Below are 19854 nucleotides of genomic sequence, written 5' to 3' on the forward strand. Positions count from 1 at the left end.
GAATGCTGCATCATGAAATGCTTTCGGGGTCCATGTGCACTTGTGTGACAAAATGAGGGATGAACTGTTTGCCATGAGTTCTGACTCCAGTGACTGAGTTTGCAATGATGTGAGCTTAATGGATTGGAAATGTTGCGGCAGTGGGATGCTTGAGTAAATGAGCGTAGGTTAGTGGATTGTGTGGCTGCTTTGTTCTCAGCATTAGAATCATAGAATCATACTAGAACTGGAAGAGACCTCCTTGAGGTCATCGAGTCCAGTCCCCCATGGAAGATTTTTGGTCCACTGTGAGGATAGCTGATGAGCTTGTGTTCCCATTGACCAATTTTGCTCTGCCTCTGTCCGCAGGTTCATGGAGTCTGAGCTGGATTTAAATGACATAATTCAGGAAATGCATGTGATTGCGACCATGCCAGATCTTTACCACTTGCTGGTGGAGCTGAATGCTGTACAGTCTCTCCTCGGGCTGCTCGGACATGATAATACAGATATCCTTTCATTGTTAGCTTTGCTCTCAGGAGAAGTGTTCTTTCCACGGGCACCTTCTCAATCTCATATTCCATTTGCACACAGACTGCTGGATATTTTCTCTTTCCTCCCACCACTGTAAACTTTTATCCTCTGTTGCTCACCTGAAACCCTTCTTCACTCTGCTACTCTCTCCCCTGAACCTTTCGGTGTCCTTATTTCTGCTGGGGAATGGTTAATGCACCCTTCATCTCATTTTGAGTAAATAGCCTTATGTCTGCTGTTGAAGGTTTTGTTCAGGTGTTCATGTAAGTTGGAGGGGCTAACCACAGACAAATATTTGGTACACTTTGTTGCTTCAGCAACTTCCCTTTACAAATGCTGCTGAGGGAATGGCACCTGCGAACCTCAGTTTTGACCATGGTTTCCTGTACACGGAGTACTTGTGCAGCTGCCCAGGAGAGTTTCAGGTGCAGCCGAGCTGATTAGCAGAGCATGCCCACAGCTACACACAGTGGGTACCATGTGTTTCTGTGGGTGGTGCACATCTGCACATGCTTTGGTGCACATAACAAAATTTATTCTGCCCATGGATGGAAAAATTAGGGGTAAGATTGGTTTCAGCCTGTGTCTGCTGTATACTGGGGGGATTGCCTGTCCTGAACAAAAACACCATAACTGCATTAATATCTTGTATTGCCATGACCCCTGACCTTCTGCTTAGGAGCAGAGTGATGCAAGATACTTGGCGTACTAGTGATGTGCATGAGAAGCAGAGGTTTTCAAAATGGCTGTAAAAATTAAGTTTGTTCTTTGGAAATGGCTCGGTTTAACCTATGTTGAAAAACCATGTCGCGGCCTGGCCCCTCTTCCCTTCCAGAGGGAGGCTGCACGTGCTGTCTTTGAAAAAGCATTAGTGAACTAATGAGCTAGCATGCTCCAAGGGCCAGGCACTGGGCTGGGAGTTGAGCCTGGGAGTTTCTTCCATTGTCTCGCTCTGTGACTTCGGACAAGTCATTTAAAATCTCTCTGCCTCCTTTTATCCACTTGGGAAGAAGCAGAGCGTGATACCCGACCACTTTGCTTAGGCACTTTGTGATTTCCAGTTTAAAAATGCAATATAGCCGTAAGTGAAACAACAATGGGTTTCCTTTCAGCAGTGTTTCTTCCATTTGAGATCCTATAGTTTGCAACATAGTGATATAATCACCACAGTAAACTCTTTCACATCTGGCAACCCTGGGACAAGGAGGTTGTCGGATAGTCAAATACTCTGGATAATAGAGAGGTATACCAAGCAATGCGTAACACTAGAGAAAAACGAGGTAAGATATTAAGAAACAAACAAAATGTATGCAGAGTACTTTATCTGCCAACAGCAGAAGCATAGTACACAGTGAACCAATACTGCATTTGCTGTAGTTATTTGTTTACTTTCACTATACAGTACTGATGGAAAACGTAACTCAAGTTAAAATGCTGATTATTTGAGAGTTCTGAATAATAGCATGCTGGATATGAAAGAGTTTACTGCATATCAGTTTGCAAAGATTGTATTATAAAAACATTTTAAAAATTGCAGTAGACTGTGGTTTTTATCAGAGAGAGCACTATTTACAGGGTTGACTATTTTAACTTTCATTGAACATGACCTTGGTCTGGTAGAGTGCTGATCTCTGCAAAACAGCCAGCACTGCTGTCTGTCTTATCTGTGCTCTATAATAGAAATTATTCTCAAGTATATGGTTGTTAACAATTTACTCTTGTACAACTGGAAACGCCTGCCATGCAAAACCAGCTTCATGGACAGCATGGTCTAATATTTTATACGCTCACCAGAGACCTCTGGCTTTTCATGTACAGTGCGCACAACAGCAAAAGGTTATTATGAATTTGTCATTCTCAGGGAAAACATAAACTATGGGGATTTTGACTGGGATCAGAGGGCTGATTCACAGTGACCTTAAGAGCTGGTGTATATGGGAACACAGCTTGTTTTGTCCTTTTAGCCATAAAATATTGTGTCTTGGGATCAGTATTGTTAGGGCTTGTTCGTGTTTGTACTGCTGGCTCCCCCTCCTTTTCTTTTTAATGGAGTCAAAACTTGTTTATCAATCTGGGGGCAGAAATTTGGCCCGTGAGCTGTAAACCTGGGACAGAACGTATTTCTCGTTACAGGCTTTTAGAAATCTTTTCAGGTAAGTTGGAAGCAGACCATAGGCTGCAGTAATGGTGGGTTATTACTCAAACAAAAAATGCAAAAAGTATTGAAATGACGCCCTAGCTCAGGAGCAATAATTTCTGGTGGGGGGGTGGGGCGGACACTCCAAGATTTTGGTAAATGATCAAGGGCTGCACTTTTCTGTGGAGGGGATGCAGGGTCTGGGATGGAGGTTGGGTGCAGAAGGGAGCTCAGGGTAGGGAATTGGGGTGCAGTAGAGAGTGTGGGTCTGAGGGGAGTTGTGGTGTGGGGCAGGAATATGGGGTGGAGGGTCTGGGAGTGGGTATGGGTGCAGGAGAGAATTCTGGTCTGTGGTGGGGGGCATGGGAGGGAGTGCAGGGCCGGGGAGAGGAGGTGCAGAGGGTTTGGTGGTGACATGGAGCACGGAGTTGGCGTGCGGGAGGGGATGGTGGGCCAGAGGCAGGCTATGGCTGGGAGGCACTTACCTGGGCAGCTCTTAGCTAGCAGTCCAGTGGGCCTGTCAAGCAGCCCCAAAGCCCCATGCTCAGAGGTCTGCAACCTGTGGCTCTTTAAGGATTTCTTTGTGGCTCCCAATGCTATCATTGTGAAGTTTAAAAAAACAAACAAACCCCCCCACTCCTGATTATTTGATAAATGTGAACATCTAAAGGCCCCACAGTGAACAATCCATATCTAAAGAGCAAACAATGTGTGATCTCGAAACATTGGATAACTCCCCTTTTAATATGTGCAGTGCAGTGTTGGATATGATACTGTGTCTGTGTTTTTGATCATGTTGTTAATAAAGTATTGATTTTGAAAAGGAAAAGGCAGCGTGTGGTATTTGTGCTGTGAAGTGCAATGTGTATTTGAAGAATTAGCAGAATTAAAATAGGTGTGGTAGTGAAAGTCAGGACGATAGTGTTAAACACATGTAAAGTGTGAGCAAACGTATCTTGTTACAAATCGGGTGTGTGCTGTTCTTAAAATAGGGGCAATACAAAGTCTGGTTTGACATTATTTATTAAGGAAGTCTCATTCATGTGCACTGCGACTCTTGAGTTACTGAGTTTTTTACCGAATTTGAGAAACATGGCTCTTCTTGCTGTCCTGGTTGCCAACCCCTGTGCATGCTGCTCAGACTGGCTGGCTGTTCTCTCCGCAAGGCTCTATCTGCACCTTGCATTGGTGGTGGGGAGGGGTTGGGGAACGCAAAAGTGGCTTTGTGTGTTGCCGCCGCCCCCAGCACAATCTCTGTCCTCGCTGGCTGGGAAACCTGCTCCCCAGGCCAGAATACTCTCCTGCACCCCACCACCAGGTCACCACCAAAGCCTCTGCACTCCTCCGTACACCCCTTCCACAGGCCAGAATCCTCTTGTGCACCCATGACCACTCCTGGCCCTGCACCCCAATTCCTTGTCTCAGGTCACACACCCCTCCTTCACCCAGATTTCCTCTTAGACCCCACGCACCCTCCTGCACCCCAGTCCTCTACCCAAAGCACCCTTTGAGCAGTGTGGAGCTGCTCCCTGCCAGAGTGTCCTGGCGGGGTGGGCTGGAGGCTGGATTCAGAGGCTTGATGGGCCAGATGCAGCTCACAAACCGTATCTTGCCAGCCCCTGCCCTAGACATACAGGAAATGGGACTCCTCATTCAAGCCTCCTGGTGACTTTACTAAAACCAAATAGGACAAGGTTTTTAAGCAATTTTTCCAATGGGAATGCCGAAGGCTGAGTCTTATAGTGCCTTGGACGTTTCTTTAGCACTAGCAACGCAGTGTTTTCCATAGCCGTATGGGTGATTCTTTCAACAATGGCCTAGGAACCTGTCACTGGCTTTTGCTGGGTCTTGGTCTCTTCAGTCACTTAAACACTTTAAAATGTTACCTCTATGTTCAGGGGAACAGAAGCCCACCTGTGATATTCTGCAGCTGTAACTTGTGCCTGTGTTTTTTGTCTCAGCAAACTAATTGTAGCCCCAAGTGTAAGTAGTTGCATTTCTACTTGATTTCTGACTGCAACTGAAAGTACAAATGGAAAGTCAAGGATCCAAACCTTACCTGTAAATTTACATAGAGGAGATTTAGTCTCACCTCACTAAGGGCCTGGGTCTGCTCCGCAAGTAAAGACGCAGTTGTAGCATAGGTAGGGTGTATCTATGCTAGCGTCAGTCTCACTAGTGCAGGTAAACAATAGGAAGATAGGCATAGCAGTGAGACCTAGCAACCAAAGTGCACCTCCAGGCTTACTCTCTCAGGCTTGTACTTGGGCGTTAGCCTGAGCTGAGATCCATTCCACCACATCTGCAGAGCTATTGTTCCCCGGGCTAGCTAGATTAAAACTAGTGCAGGTACACCTGCTCCTGTCAGATTCACGCCCTTAGCTGAGTGCTGCTCCATGTGAAATAGGCAGTATCGCAGACGCTGATCTGAGAATTCTGCAGCACCATGGCCTAGCAGTGTGACGGCAGTCTTATTACAGAATTTCCTGAGTCTGGTTAAGTCTGGGCTGTAGTCGTATTAAATAACTAAGTATATAAAAATAAGCTTTCGTTCTTGCTTGTGTGTTAAGCAGACAAACAGATTGCAGAAGCAGCTGACTGTTAGCCTGTGGGTTTTAAAGAACTTTCAGGATCTTGTTATGTAGGATCTTGACACCTGGATTTCTTGCTCTGTCCCAGTGGGAACTGGTCAGGATTGATCAGTGTATCTGAGGGAATAGGACAGTGGGTCTAATGAGAGGGAATAAGTCTGGCTGTACTAAAGACATTGTGGCAGTCAGAACCTTGTGTTATGCAACCTGGAATTAATGACTGAATATTGGACAGGCAGGATCTTTGTGATTCCTGTGGGGTGCATGGTTGTAGAAGCATGCTTTCTTAATTGGGCCAGGCCAGCTGAGGTTATCACTCCATCCTCACATTACGGACTTTTTTGTGCTGTATCAAGTCAGTCCATGGTATCATTAGGAGGATAATGAACACAAGTCAAATTGATACAGTTTTCTGTGCTCTTAACTAGAGTTTTAACAATTCCTACAAGGTAAAATGGCTGGTTACCAGTTGGACCAGCTCTAGAATATGTAATTAGTTTAAAAATGAGAAGAATCAAATGGCATGGGGGGAACAGTGAAGTTGCCAGATACAGCAGATACGTGATCATGTTGCAGTATTACTCCCAATTACTAAAATCAATTAGTGCTTATGAAAACAAGGGCTGCTAAAGCAGTGCCTGCATTTATGCTTGGCGTGCCTCTCTGTCTCTGCTCTGATCTGCATGTGCCCGTTGCTGTTCCAATCTCTGCAGCCTGTGACCAAACAAAGGCATATCGGGCCATGTATGATGGTAAATGAGTTTGTGATTATGACTTCTATTATCCTTAACATGTCCCACATGTGTCCATAGCTGTAGTGGATCTGCTTCAAGAGCTGACGGATATAGACACGCTCCATGAGAGTGAAGAGGGAGCGGAAGTCCTCATTGATGCCCTAGTAAGTAGCAATTTTAATACAGGTTGAAGCTCTCTAATTTGGCACCCTCAGGACCTGACTGGTACCGTCTGAGAGAATTTGCTGGTCTACACAAAATCAGTACTGTCTAGCACATTACCAACACTTCCACTGCTTACTGGGCTCTTAGAAGACATTTGGGGTAAATTAGAGCTAAATAACAGCGCAGAACACTGACAGTTGGGGCTGGTGGCTGGAAACAAACTTCATAGGACTGCAGGAAACTTAGCCACAGCCATAAGTGGTTGTCCAGCTAACTAAAATCATACCAGATTATGGATGTTGCTGGACGAGAGCGTGCTGGATTAAAGTTCATTCTGTAGCTGCAGATTAGGTTGGTTGACTGATCAGTGGCCACGTTGTTATACAGTGGAAGATGTATGCTCTGGAGCCATCATTCTTTATGCCTGTAGTTCTCAGTGTTGGCCAGCCCTGTGATGCTAGTCTACTTGATGTCTCCATTTTCTTTTGAGTGGCTTGAGATACCATGAATACAGTCATGATGGGTTTCTTTCCTGGTCTGAATGAATTCTTGAGGCAAGTTCCTTCTCTGCATCCCCAGACCACCTGATTTTTGGAAGGAATAGGTTGTTTTGATTTGTTTGGGATGACAGATTTCCCTATCATATTTTACTTGGCTTTCTGCATTTTTATGGAAGAAAAATGAGGTCAGGTTTGTGACAGCAGCACAGTGTCCTATTGAATTCTATAGGAATTTGATGCATGCTTTTTTGTTTACTTTGCAAGGCAGAGTAGCTCTGCGATCCACTCAGACTTGGAAAATTGAAATCTGACAGGTTCATTCATAGATTTATATTACCTTTTTTTTTTTTAAAAAACCAGAAGGGTCATTTTGTTCATTGTCTGGCCTCCTGCCTAATGCAGCGTATAGGTGTTCACACCCTATTGCCCATTTCGAGCATAGTCATTGTGGTTGAACTAGAGTGAGGTGCATGGTCCTGTCAAGGCAGATCTGATGATGTCCTTTCTGTACAAGAAAAGAAAATCCACAATTTTACATATTAAAATGGACAAGCCCATCCTGCCACATACATATTCTAGGGGTAGAAGAGAATTTCGTGATCTTTTATTCCATAGAAATTATACCACCACTTGGAGTGGCCCTGGAGCAGTTGAAAATACACTACTGAATCTTTCCTTCCCTCACAAAGGAGCAGTCTGTGTAGTATTAACTCTACCGAGTGACCTTCCTCTTCTGTGAATGTGGGACAGCCTCTTTTCCCCTTGTTTGGACAGAGTACCGCTTTTTTTACAGCGTTGTATTAGAAGGAGAGAGCTGCCAGTGTGAGGAGAAGTGTTTCAGGGAGCGGATGCTAGCAGAACTGTTTGTAAGTGTAAGCAACAGGTGAAGTCCATTCTGCTTTCACATGGTTTCTCCAAGTAAATTGGTGCATTTGTGAAACACCTGGGCTCTGGTTTGGTCTCTAACTATTGTGTTGAGATTAAGGGGATGAGAGATTATGGTTTTTAGAGGAGAAGGGTATGAAGATTGCTGTATTCTTTCTCCTACAATCCCTCTTGCCTAGTCGCTGTACTGTTACCTTCCAAAGGTTAATTACAGTGGCCCTGACTTGAGTTCCTCTGGCTGGCCTTAGTGCTGTTTTTAATTACTGTCCCTTCTTAGAAAGGTTGCTGGATGAATGAAATGGACGAGGGGAACAGAGAGGGAGGAGCTGTTCTATAAAATGCATTGAAAGCATTACATTGAACAAAAGCTCTTGTGTGTTCCTTGTCACCAGCCCACAATAGCTAGCTTTTAGAGATTTTTATTGTTCACTTTAAAAGAAACAGGTCAGCCATGTCTTGAGAAAACACACCTGCTTCTAGACAGCGCCTTTATTTGAAGGCTGTGGGCATAGCCTTGGGATGCTTGTGTGGAGACTGTGGTATTAGCTGCTACAGCGGGCTGAACCCTGCTGCTGCTGCACTCCCTGGGCATATAGAAAATGCTGTTAGTAAATGGGATTTGTGATGGTGGAAGGAGGGAGGTATTGTGCTTGCATTTCCCACTCTCCTGTTTAGAAGTAAGGTTATCACATTAGACTTTAGCTAGCAGTAGGACTAAAGTAATGCAGCTTGTTTAGTTGGTTGATCTGGTTGGAACTGGGATCCGAAAACTTCAGAAGTGTGGGCATATGTGCTCTGCATTCCTGTTTCTGCAACTGACTTGCTCTGTGGTCTGGGGCATGTCATTTTACCTCCCTGTATGTAAAGTGGAGATACTTAACTGGTGTTCTGAGCAGGGGTGAGTGCATACAGCACTCTGAAAGGTACAGATGTATTGAAGTAGGTAAGCTTTTGGGGGCAGGGAATGTCTGAGTGTATGTGGTACTGAGCCTAGCTTTAACTCAGCCAATTCAGCATGTGCATAAGTGCATAGGACTCACCTTGTTGTGAATATGCTTTAGCAGATGTTAGATTGCGCTAGCTAAATTGCTCTTATGTTGCACCTCTAAGTCTTTGACAAGGCAGTGCCCAAGCGGAGATGGTTGAAGGCTTCCCACAAACTGCCATAAAAATCAGATTTGCTTTTAATTGTTTACTGTTGCTTTTGGCTAAGTAGCCATGAGATGCCATAGGCAGTGGAAACCAAAGCAATCATTTAAAAAAACAAACAAAACTCAAACCCAAACCCTGTATTTCTGCACCTAGAACTAAGACTTCCCTCTGTGTGACTGTTCAGCCCTTCCATTTTGAAACTGCTTTTACAAGCATTGTTTTAGCTGTTTTCTGACAGCCAAGGTAAAACTACAGCTAAACAAAGCAACAAGTGATTGAAAGTAGGGGAGCTGCATTTACAGCTGACAGGCAGCTGATCCCCAGTTGGTCTGTAGTGTTGAGCACTTTGAAATTCAGAGCGATTAGAAGTCAACCAGGGTGATTTAGGGAATTCCAGACTCTCACAAGCTTCAGATTTTTCCTCCCCGTTTTTCTGTTTTATTTGACACAAAAATTTATCTAATTAAGAAAAATGAAGTGGTGAATTTACTTTGTGAATTCGTTGCTAGCTCTGAGATTTCAGTGTAAGAGTGTTAATGTCTCCTGATCAGAGGCATGCTTGTAGTGCTTATTGATTTTTTTTTTTTTTTCTTCTTTTGCCTCTCCACCCCACTCCCTCTTCCCTATCAATTCTCTTTTCTCCACGTGGCCTCAATGACTTAGGTTGATGGCCAGGTTGTGGCCTTGCTGGTCCAGAACTTAGAGCGTCTTGATGAAGGTGTAAAAGAGGAGGCTGATGGAGTTCATTACACTCTTGGTAAGGGGATGTTACACTACAATATCTCTTTTTTTGGACACTGTCAATAGAGGGTCAGGTACATGTCAGCTGTCCCTGTTGTGAGCTACCACAGTGAGCAGGAAAGGCTTTCATGTAATACTGCTTTCATTTAGCTTGCTAGTAACATAGCATAAATCTGTGCAGCACATAATTTCATCACAGGTGTGGATACACATTTTGTAGTGAAGAAGAGGCTGGTCTCTGGGAAAAGTCTGTTTCTTTAGAGTAATCCATTAGATATTCCATTTCATTTTTTACACACACATTTGTGGTCAGTTCAAATGACCTGCAGAACATTCGAAGTTGTATAGTCAAGACCTTTTGGTGCTCGCTTAAGTGTGCTGTCATTTCTTTGGCTCTTTATCCTTTGTGAGTGCTGCAGACCCATGAGACTGGAAGCAGGAATGTTTTGTTCACACCACTGCGTGGGAGCTAATCTTTGTAATTCAGCCTCTTCTAGCAAGAGTTGCTACATAGATGGTACAGACAGGCTATGGAGGAGGCAAAGGTGTTTCACAAGTTCTTCAGGCTCCCCCAAGAGGAGCTGATAATGCTCAGTCTGAGGTAGATCACCATGGAAATGAGAAAACTGGGACAATGCCTGATACCGAATGTAGCTTTTAATCCTCATGAAAGAAAAAAAAGTTTTCACAAATAAGACTTGAAGCAAAAGCTGCAACTCTGGGAAGGACGTAGAAACTGACAGAACAGTGTGGAGGTGGGATGGATGGATGTCTCTGTTGGGAGAGGACTGGAGCTCAAATGGAAACACTTGTCTCAAGCTGTGACCTGTGTCTTTCTTGTTAGCCATTGTTGAGAACATGGCAGAGTTCCGGCCAGAGATGTGTACAGAAGCTGCACAGCAGGGCCTCATGCAGTGGCTGCTCAAGAGACTGAAGGTGAGTTCATTCCCCTTTCATCCCTCAAGAGGTAGCAGAGTAATAAGCAACAAGCCACGCACCTGGGGTCTGCTGTGTTTGAGGTGATGTCTGGCATAAGTACCAAAGGCCCAGGGTTAGTGTTGACTCTGCCATTTAATGCAGATTTCACAATCTTAACTTTTTCCTTAACTTCCACTCCCAGCCCTGTGAACATTATAGATGGCAAATCTTTCCTCTTCCAGACTGGAGGATGTACCTCTTGAACGTTTTGTGGCGTACCAAAAACTGGCAGACCATGCTTTGTAGGGTAGCACTGATGCTCGGGATTTCGGGAGCCTGTGGGGAACTGTTCCAACCTGAGTCTCAGCCTGGTGGAGTGTCTGTAATTCATGTTGTCTGGGACAGCTTTGCTCTTTTGTTTGTGTCTCATATGTTCTCACTGGTTAAATATGGCCTTGGGGCCTGCAAGGAGAACCAAGCTGATCAATCCTTGTACCTACTGGAAGCCCCCCTGATACCAACAGGGCTTAATGTGGATATAAGAGTTCATTCACCCTTGTGGGTGCAGATGCAGGCTAGGTTTATATTAAGTTCAGAAGTCCTTCCATGTAAGTGTTAGGCTATGGTGAGGAATGTTCTCTGTACCAGAAGGCTCTGTTCTTGTTTAGTGTATGCTGTTGGCAAGAAGTAAACCCAAACCGTAGGTACAACATGTTAATGTTCTCCACTGCTGTTATACACCAATAAGCACTTTGTCTTCTGAGTCGTTCCTTCTGGTACTGCTTGTGGACAAGTAAAGCAAAGGCAGCCATGCTGGTTGCTTCTGCAGAAAACTGCTGGAGGGCGGGAAGGGGAACCAAAATACATCTGAGTCAAATACTTAATCCTTTGCATTCAAAGGAGTGTTTGCCCAAGTCCCTGCCTTAGGAGGCGGTAAGTTTGAAAAAAGATTCAGTGCTTGACTGCCCACAGAGGTAATGCTGAGGTGATTTTTAACCTCGAAAAATCTATTGAAAACAATGGAGAGTGCATGAAAACATATGAAATAGCAGGTGAGTCTCTGCTAATATTGGGATTAGAAGGATGCTACTGCCACCAGTGAGTTAACAGCCTTATTCACATGCTGGAGACACGCTATTAGTCAAGTCCTTGTCTTTGTCTTATTTCAAAGAGAACACCCCCATCCTCTCCTCCATTGCCTCCCCACAACAGCTTTATACTCCAAAAGTAGCTAAATTGCAAAACATATTCCACCACTTGCGCGCGTCTACAGATGTTCATCTATGTCCCTCATGTAGTTAGTGGAAGTAACCTATAATTTCTGACTGCAGGTGGTAACATAATTATGTTTCTTTTGCCTAAAAAAAAAGAGTAAAACTAATTGCATTCCAGACAGGTACCTACTAAATGCAGACCTGCTCTCTGCTATGTAATCACTCTGACAGCTGAAAGACTTGAAAACTTAGCAAAGCAAAATAATCACCACTTGGATTCCCCTGGTTAGTGCAGCCAAACGTGAATGCTGACAGGCTGGAAAGCCTGGTGCTGAAGGCAGGCATTGTCTTCAGCCTGACATGTTTTAATTTCTGCTTGGTGTCAGTGCAGTGTGGTCAGGCAGTGTGTGCTCTTGTTTACAGCTGTCATTGTGGGAAGGTGCACACTGATAAAATTTCCTTCGGTGACCTTTGCTTTTGGCAATACTTGGCTGATTTGAACACTCCTGCCCCTGCAGACACATGCCTGCCTCCTCCCGTTGCTGCGGGAGTGGATGGGAAGTACCTTCTTTACTTTCTGTGGGCTTTTGGTTCCCTTGTTTTTGTCAGTGAGCGAGCCCTTGATCTGTTGAAATGGATCACAGTCCTCAAGAATATGTAGCTGATTTATTCCTCAATATGAACCAAGCACACTACCCAGTTGTGTGCAAACAAGTGTCTTTGTGCAGGAATGTATCTTGGGCTGGGATAAGCAGAAGACGACTTCATCCAGGCAGCACTGGCAGTCAGAGAGCACAGGTACTGTGAGAAGATATTGAGCAGGTGCCTCAAGATGTGATCAGGGTGCTGTGCTGCTGGAGGAGATTTAGAGCAAGTTATATTTTACTTGTTCCTAATTAAAAAATGTATCACAAGTGGATGGGGCATGTGTCTCTCTGTAGTGTTGGGAAGGCATTGTTTCCTTGTGCCTGGCATGGCAGGGAGTTTGGAATGCTCCGATTTCATTGGTTACTATTGCAGCAGGACCAGAATTGCCATGATTCTTCTCTAGAGCTGGTAGGTGATTGGCTCTGAGAACTGCAGCGTGTAGAGTGCTTGGGATCTTTCTGGTAAAAGGTTTAGCGTAAACAGCATGTTCAGGCTCCTGGGTGTGTTCTCATTATTGTCACCTGGTGTTAGTCTGTTTCGTCTTCTCTAATGTGGCAGCAGACTGAGCTGTTTGGTCCAGATGGCGCTTTGCATAGTGCCTGTCACCGAAGTGAAACTGCAGGTAGCAGGCAGAGAATAGATAGTGACACACACTGTTTTAAATCCAACCCTTTTCATATCACTGCTTTTGTCCCTTTGTGCAAGGGAAGATTAATAGGCACGCAGTGGAAATAAAAATCTTAACGCAATCCACCTGTTTTGTAAACATTTTTTAGTGCTTCAGAACTGGTTTTGTCTTGTCCGTAACTGTTTTCTCAACTGATCCTTCTTGGTAGGCAGAACTGGGGGTTGACCGCAATTCATAACCCCCATTCAAGAGTCTTGCCAAGAAAGAGTTCCAGCATTTTTTCTTTCCTTGTGCCAGACCTTACAAGAATGACAGGAATGTTAGTGCAAGATGTGGGATCTAGTCCCAGAGCACCAGTACAGGTGGACCATGGCAACACGAGTCTTGTGTGCTGCCCTGCTTGAGACACCTCAGGCGCTGGGGTGCATGTGGCCAGCGTTTGCTGCTCTGTAGCTTCACTGTGATTCCTTTCACCCTAATTCAGTTCCTGGGGAGGTGGCTGCAGGCCATTCTCCATGGGATGAGGATACATACATGCATACCCATGTATAATCTTTATTTCTGTAGGTGGGTGTGGAAAATCTGTCGTCAACGCATTTCTCCCTGTAAACATGCTATGCCATATCCGCTTTTGTAGACTTTCCAAGCCCCACTGCAAGCATACTTGGTTACGGAAGCTTTTGCCACTGATAGAATCATAGAAGAGTAGGACTGGAAGGGACCTCGAGAGGCCATCGAGTCCAGCCCCCTGCCCTCATGGCAGGACCAAGCACTTTCTAGACCATCTCTGAAAGCCATCCACCTAACCTCTTCTTAAATAGCTCCAGTGATGGAGATTCTACCACCTCCCTTGGCAATTCGTTCCAGTGTTTGATCACCCTGACAGTTAGGAACTTTTTCCTGATGTCCAGCCTGAACCTCCCTGGCTGCAGTTTAAGTCCATTGCCTCTTGTTCTATCCTCGGAGGCCAAGAAGAACAAGTTCACTCCCTCTGCCTTATGACACCCTTTTAAATACCTGAAAACTGCTATCATGTCCCCCCTCAATCTTCTCTTTTCCAAACTAAACAAGCCCAATTCTTTCAGCCTTTCTTCATAGGTCATGTTCTCTAGACCTTTGATCATTCTCGTTGCTCTCCTCTGGACCCTCTCCAATTTCTCCACATCCTTCCTGAACTGCGGTGCCCAGAACTGGACACAATACTCCAGCTGAGGCCTAACCAGCGCAGAGTAGAGCGGGAGAATGACTTCTCGTGTCTTGTTCACAACACACCTGTTAATTATAATGTTAATGTTGATGATAAGTGGAAGAATCAGAGTTGTGTTTTTTTTTATTTTTTTTTTAAATCAGTGTGAAGAATTTTTTCCTTGGTACTGAATCAGATTGTAAAATTACTGCTGTTTGTGTTTTAACTGTTGCTCATGTGTGGAGTGATCTGACTAGCATGTTCTAAAGATTAACACAAACACCCAGAGCAGTTCCCCAATGAGGTTCTCATCCTTGTTTTTCCAATAGGCAAAGATGCCTTTTGATGCCAACAAGCTGTACTGCAGTGAGGTGCTAGCCATTCTGCTCCAGAATAATGATGGTGAGATGCAGACCTGGTATTGATATTCTGTTAGGGTAGGATCCAGCCTTGTTTCAGATCATGACAGCCCTCTCTTCTGCCTCTGGCTTCCCCTTGCTTTCTCTCTCTCTCCTCCTCCTCCTCTCCCCCCCACCCCCCCCACAGCTTTTGTACTCTGTCAAGCTGTATTGATTTTGTTTGCTGATGTATCAGTGTTAGACGGCTGTAAAATCTGACAGTTAGCTTCATTTTTTCCTCTCTTTTTTTCCCTCTCTAGACAACAGGGAATTGCTTGGGGAGCTGGATGGGATCGATGTGCTGCTTCAGCAGTTATCTGTGAGTAATTCATATGCCTCTGGTCTGCCATTGAGAGGCTCACTGATTGGGGTAGAAAAGAGCAGTGAGCAAAAATAGTAGAGGGAGTGGAACACATGCTAGATATTGCTCTGTCTTGGCAGCTTGTGTACATTGTAGCATTATAATACTCGCTCTTCAGCACTTTCTTAGTGCTTTAAAAACTTCCATCTGGAGCTCATCTTCCCAGACAGGTAGGAGTAATCCCCATTTTAGAGATGTGAGTACTGAGGCACAAGAGACGTTCATAGGATTAGCACTCATGTACTCCTGGCATTCTCTGCTCAGTGCACTACACCACATTGCCTGTTTACCCTTTTACGAGGTTCAGTCAGGTTTGTGTCTTTTAACTACAACTTGTTTGCTGAGGTGATGGTGGCATGGGCAGATAAGGGCTGTATTTGCTTCACCCAATAACTACTTCTGGTACTCACTGTCGAGGGCAGCAGAATCAGTCCTGCGAGGCTTGTGTACAGGGAAGGACTAAGGAAGAAACTAAGCAAAAAGCCCTGAGTAAAGAATAGTGACAACCGGGGGGAGGCCTTGTGTTTGGATTGCAGACAAAAAATATCATAGGAAGAACAGACAGTTCTGTGGAATTGTTGGGCAAAGGTTGGTTGCGGGGAGGTCAGGAACAGCATACATGAATAGTAGGGGGTGCTAGTGGAATGGTGGTAGACCCCCGATTTCTTTAGTGTACATAGAAACTCGTACACACAGGAGGTCATATAAGTACACAGTGAGCAGTGCCTATGCCTGTGAGAATCAGCAGTGCCCTCATTACTCTGTAGGTCAGGTAACTGGGCTATTTCCTTCTTCCAGCACACCCTTCTGTTATGCTTGTGAGCTAATCCTATTTGCTGACAGCCTTTGGGGCATCGCAATAACGAAATCAGTGGTACCAAATGGAGTGAAAAAGGAGCAGAGTTATGAATGGTCAGACATCAAGAGCACGGCTGCTGCCATCACAGCTGCAGCCTTATGTATAATTGAAATTTACAAGTTGGACTCTTTTTGCAGTGCAAAATAATAATTTGAGTTTGATGTTGGTGTCCATATGCAACCAGCTAAGGGCTCTCCCTTTTTTGTCCCCTTTGGCATGCAGGTATTTAAACGCCATAATCCAAGCACAGCTGAGGAGCAGGAAATGATGGAGAACCTGTTTGACTCTCTCTGCTCCTGTCTAATGCTGAGCTCCAACCGTGATCGCTTCCTGAAAGGGGAGGGGCTGCAGCTGATGAACCTCATGCTCAGGTACAGCTACCTAACTTCTTCACCATTAACCCTAACAGCTAAAGTGTGTTGTGTTCGGGCATCTCTGCTCTCCTGCTCTGCCTATTCTTTTCTCCCTCTGTTTCATTTGGCTCTTCTCAGACCTATTTCTCTTTTCTTAAAAAAAGAAAAAACCAAACCCCCAAACCACATACTCTGCTACTACTCACTGGCAATCTGCCTGCCACAAGAAGAGTAGGAGAAATGTCCAGCAGTGCCAACAGCAAGTGCAGCCTCTAGTGGAATAAATTGGGTGCTGTCTCCTGGCCAGCTGGCTGTAAGTACATCTATAATCAGTCCAGATATTAGTTGGTAGGACACATTTCTTTTTGGGTGATACCCATTGGCCTAACTCAATATTCCCCTTTGAGGTAGCCAGAGATTCTGAATGTTGTGTGTGTGTCCATCCAGAGCGCGCTTTCATGTCAGTGGTACTTTACCTACCCCTTACCTGTCTCATGCCTTGATAGGTGTGTGTAACAATCCTAGTTGTAAATTCTATATAAAAAGTGACTTATTTGGTGAAACTTCCCCTTGTGAGGCATTGCTGATATGAAGTCACCGCTGGAAGATGCGATTATAATTATGTCCTGGACAGATAAGCAGGAGAAAGAAGGCTATAGGTCAGCCCACTAAGAATTTGGATTCCTGCAATGATTTCAGGTCACAGGGGTCTCTGAATATGTGTTTTCCTTTGTATCCAGATGCTCTCTCACAGCCTTGATAACTAAGATTGGGAGGGAGTTTTCTGTGAAAATGGAGGTGACACTGCTTTTGTGACATGGATGTGAATATGCATTTCCTGTCTGCACGTTTTGTGTCACACACTAACTCTCCAGTCCTCCTCTTCCTCTCTTCACTGCTCAAGTGTATCTCTTCTGACTTGACTTGGGCTCCATGCCCAAGCCTCACAATTGTGTGTCGAGGAAGCTGTTTGTCCAGCTCTCCCTGATGTGCTGAGCTGCCTGTGGAGGCTGGCTAGCAAATGCCAGTGAGAAATGATGTATTCCTGCAGCGTATGGCTGGGTAATGTGCAGCAGCAGGGAACTGAATAAATAACCAGAAACTTGGATTGTTCAGATAGGAACACTGTGTTTTCTTAGGGCTAATTAAAGAAATGCTCCAAAGCCAAGGACAAGGGGAGCCTCCCCCGCCCCTAGATTTTTTTTTCCTAATACTAAGAGGCTAGGCTAGTCTTGCAGAACTAAATACTTGGAGCTCTTGTGCCTTGTGGGTGGGAATTAGCATTTGGATTTTTAATGGGTTTTTTTCCCTCTTTTTTTTGGATTGTGATGTTTACCACCCTCTGTACCAGGGTTCCAGCTGGAAAATTATGACAAAGGGAAAATATTTCCCTTGATGCTTTTTTCTTTTAGTGTCCATAAAGGAGCAATGAAGGACAAAGCACAATTAAACCACCAGCAACATCTGTGGTGTTGCTGTAGCCTCTGAAAGGAGTTGCAGTTTTGGAAATATGGCTCCTCACCCGAAGTGGAGCAGGTTAGAGTAGTGAAAGGGGGAATGTAAGATTTACCAAAGGGGACATGATAGCGGTTTTCAAGTACCTTAAAGAGGGTTACAAGGAGGAGGGAGAAAAATTGTTCTCCTCGGCCTCTGAGGATAGGACAAGGAGCAACGGGCTTAAACTGCAGCAGAGGCGGTTTAGGTTGGACATTAGGAAAATCTTCCTAACTGTCAGGGTGGTTAAACACTGGAATAAATTACCTAGGGAGGTTGTAGAATCTCCATCACTGGAGGTGTTTAAGAGCAGGTTAGACAGACACCTGTCGGGGATGGTCTAGATGGTGCTTGGTCCTGCCAAGAGGACAGGGAACTGGACTCAGTGACCTCCGGAGGTCCTTTCCAGTTCTAGTGTTCTATAATTCTGTGAAAGCTTGAGCAGGAGTCTCTGTCTGCACATGATACTCCGTGATAAAGGGGACTCAGTTGCTCATGAAGTAGGGCCTGAAACTATTCAAATCCCGTACAGGTCAACATCAGTCAGAAGCTATTGCCATCTGGCTGTTTGATAACATAGCAACATGAGGAGCTGGTGTTCTGATTGTTCACGTTCCCGAGCCACCACCACGCTTGGTATTGATTTGTCTTTGTTGCCTGTTTCCTGGGGAGCAGTGACTGGCTGGGTCTGGGGAGTGGGCTACTCACCACTAAAACTGGTTCCTGTAGGTCAAGGTTAAGTGCACTGAGTTGGGAGCTTTTATTGCTGGTGCCTGGGCTGTCTGTTCTGTTTCACATTCTGTGAACTGGGAGTCTGACCTTCTCTAACAGTAAAGTAATTACTTCTCTCAAGGGGTATAAAATTACTTGAACATAGGCAGTGCTCTCTGTGCTGTGGACATGTTCTTTGATTACCATTTCTAATGCGTATTTCTCAACAACTTTGGGGTCTTTTTGTTTAGTGTTCATGACAGTGCAAAAATAGCAGAACTAATCTGAGCACAGCCTGGGCCCTCATCCAGGAAAGCACTTTAAGTTCATGAAGTCAATGGAGCTTACTGCACACCTGCTGAAAACTCTTCATGCTCTGGATTGGTTGGGGTCCTAGTGCCTGCTTGTTATGCTGAAGCTTCAAATGCTGGGCCTCTCCTGAGCAGGATTGCTGCTTAGCGTTGTTTGGTTTGGGGCTATGCACAGACCTCCAGTGTACACTACACACACAACTGACTACTTCATTCTGGTCTTCAAATGTTCAAGGCAGTGGTGCTAAGCCCAGGTGAGTCTAAGCACACTTAAACCCCATAAAGCTCTACCTCTTTGTTTACAGCTTCTAACTGTAAAGGCAACCAAAGGAGAACGGGTAATATCAGTGCTAAGTGCCCTGGAAATGCCCTGTAGATAATGGCTTTGCATAGTGGATTTTGACTAGGCGGTTTGGTACTGAGTGTTCGTGGTAGGTACTGGGGGGAGGAAAGGCTCCATTTTGGAGAAGAGGGTGAAAGGAAAAGAAAGGTACCTGAATGACCCAGACATTTGAAAACAACTCCTTAGCGGAAAGCCCATTCACCTGCGTAGAGAAGGAGGTGGCAGAAGATATGCTGTTCTGCTCCTCCAGCTCACCTTCCATTCAAAAATGCAAAGCACTGTACGTACTAATTTAAGCCTTGAAACCTACGTCTGTGAGTGGCAGGGTGTTATTCCCAAGAGCATCTCTGCAGAGCTTAGGGGGCTGCCATCGAGGAAGGGTGGGGAAACATGCCCACATGTTGGTAAACATGTTCCAGATAATCAGGCTGAGAATTTACTCGGTAATCTTTAACCCATGGGAGAGCCATTGAACTAAGCTGAGAAATCTCACAATTGTGCAGTTTCCCCTCAGTGAGACAGTGCTGCTGGAGCAGGGCTTGTGTGTGATCCATCCTGGAAAGAGCATGTCAGCCCTGTAAATAAAGAACTAAACATTCCAATCTGTTGTCTTCAAAACCTTTGCTAGCAAGGGGAAGGAGCTGGCCAAAAGGAGAGGTGTCTCTGCCAAAACCGAGGGAGTATCTCAGCCCCACACAGAGTGGGATATGGTACCCTTTCCTTGACGCAGTCATGGAAGAGCAGAGGGCTGGGCAAAATCCAGCCCACCAAGGCACCAAATGCAGCCCCTGGTGCAGGAGGAGCCTCAGGTCTGTATCACTGGGGCAACTGCTCCATTACTGAATGCCTGCGCTGCCCGGCAGTGCTGTGTCCTTCAGCAGAATGGCTAGTTTAGCAGATGGAGTGAATCAAGATTCCTGAGGATGACAAAGGCATGAAAGCAGCTCTGGGCTCCCAGTGCTGAGATTGTGGATTATATTTGCACCAGCAAAGGAAACTTGTACCTTGAGTG

The 19854-nt window shown here is 45.1% G+C and overlaps 1 protein-coding gene across 1 annotated transcript in view; it reads left to right on the plus strand.

Annotated features, from left to right (window-relative positions):
* The window catches only part of CTNNBL1 (catenin beta like 1), a 107083-nt gene that overhangs the window by 34474 nt on the left and 52755 nt on the right, over positions 1-19854 (plus strand). Inside the window, exons 4-10 of the mRNA XM_075011740.1 lie at positions 349-488; positions 6042-6139; positions 9341-9434; positions 10263-10354; positions 14342-14414; positions 14671-14729; positions 15853-16001. Coding sequence (XP_074867841.1) covers positions 349-488; positions 6042-6139; positions 9341-9434; positions 10263-10354; positions 14342-14414; positions 14671-14729; positions 15853-16001 — 705 coding nt within the window. The remainder of the gene's footprint in view (positions 1-348; positions 489-6041; positions 6140-9340; positions 9435-10262; positions 10355-14341; positions 14415-14670; positions 14730-15852; positions 16002-19854) is intronic.

Source organism: Carettochelys insculpta, chromosome 17 (genome assembly GCF_033958435.1).
Source record: "Carettochelys insculpta isolate YL-2023 chromosome 17, ASM3395843v1, whole genome shotgun sequence".
Classification (NCBI taxonomy): domain Eukaryota; kingdom Metazoa; phylum Chordata; order Testudines; family Carettochelyidae; genus Carettochelys; species Carettochelys insculpta.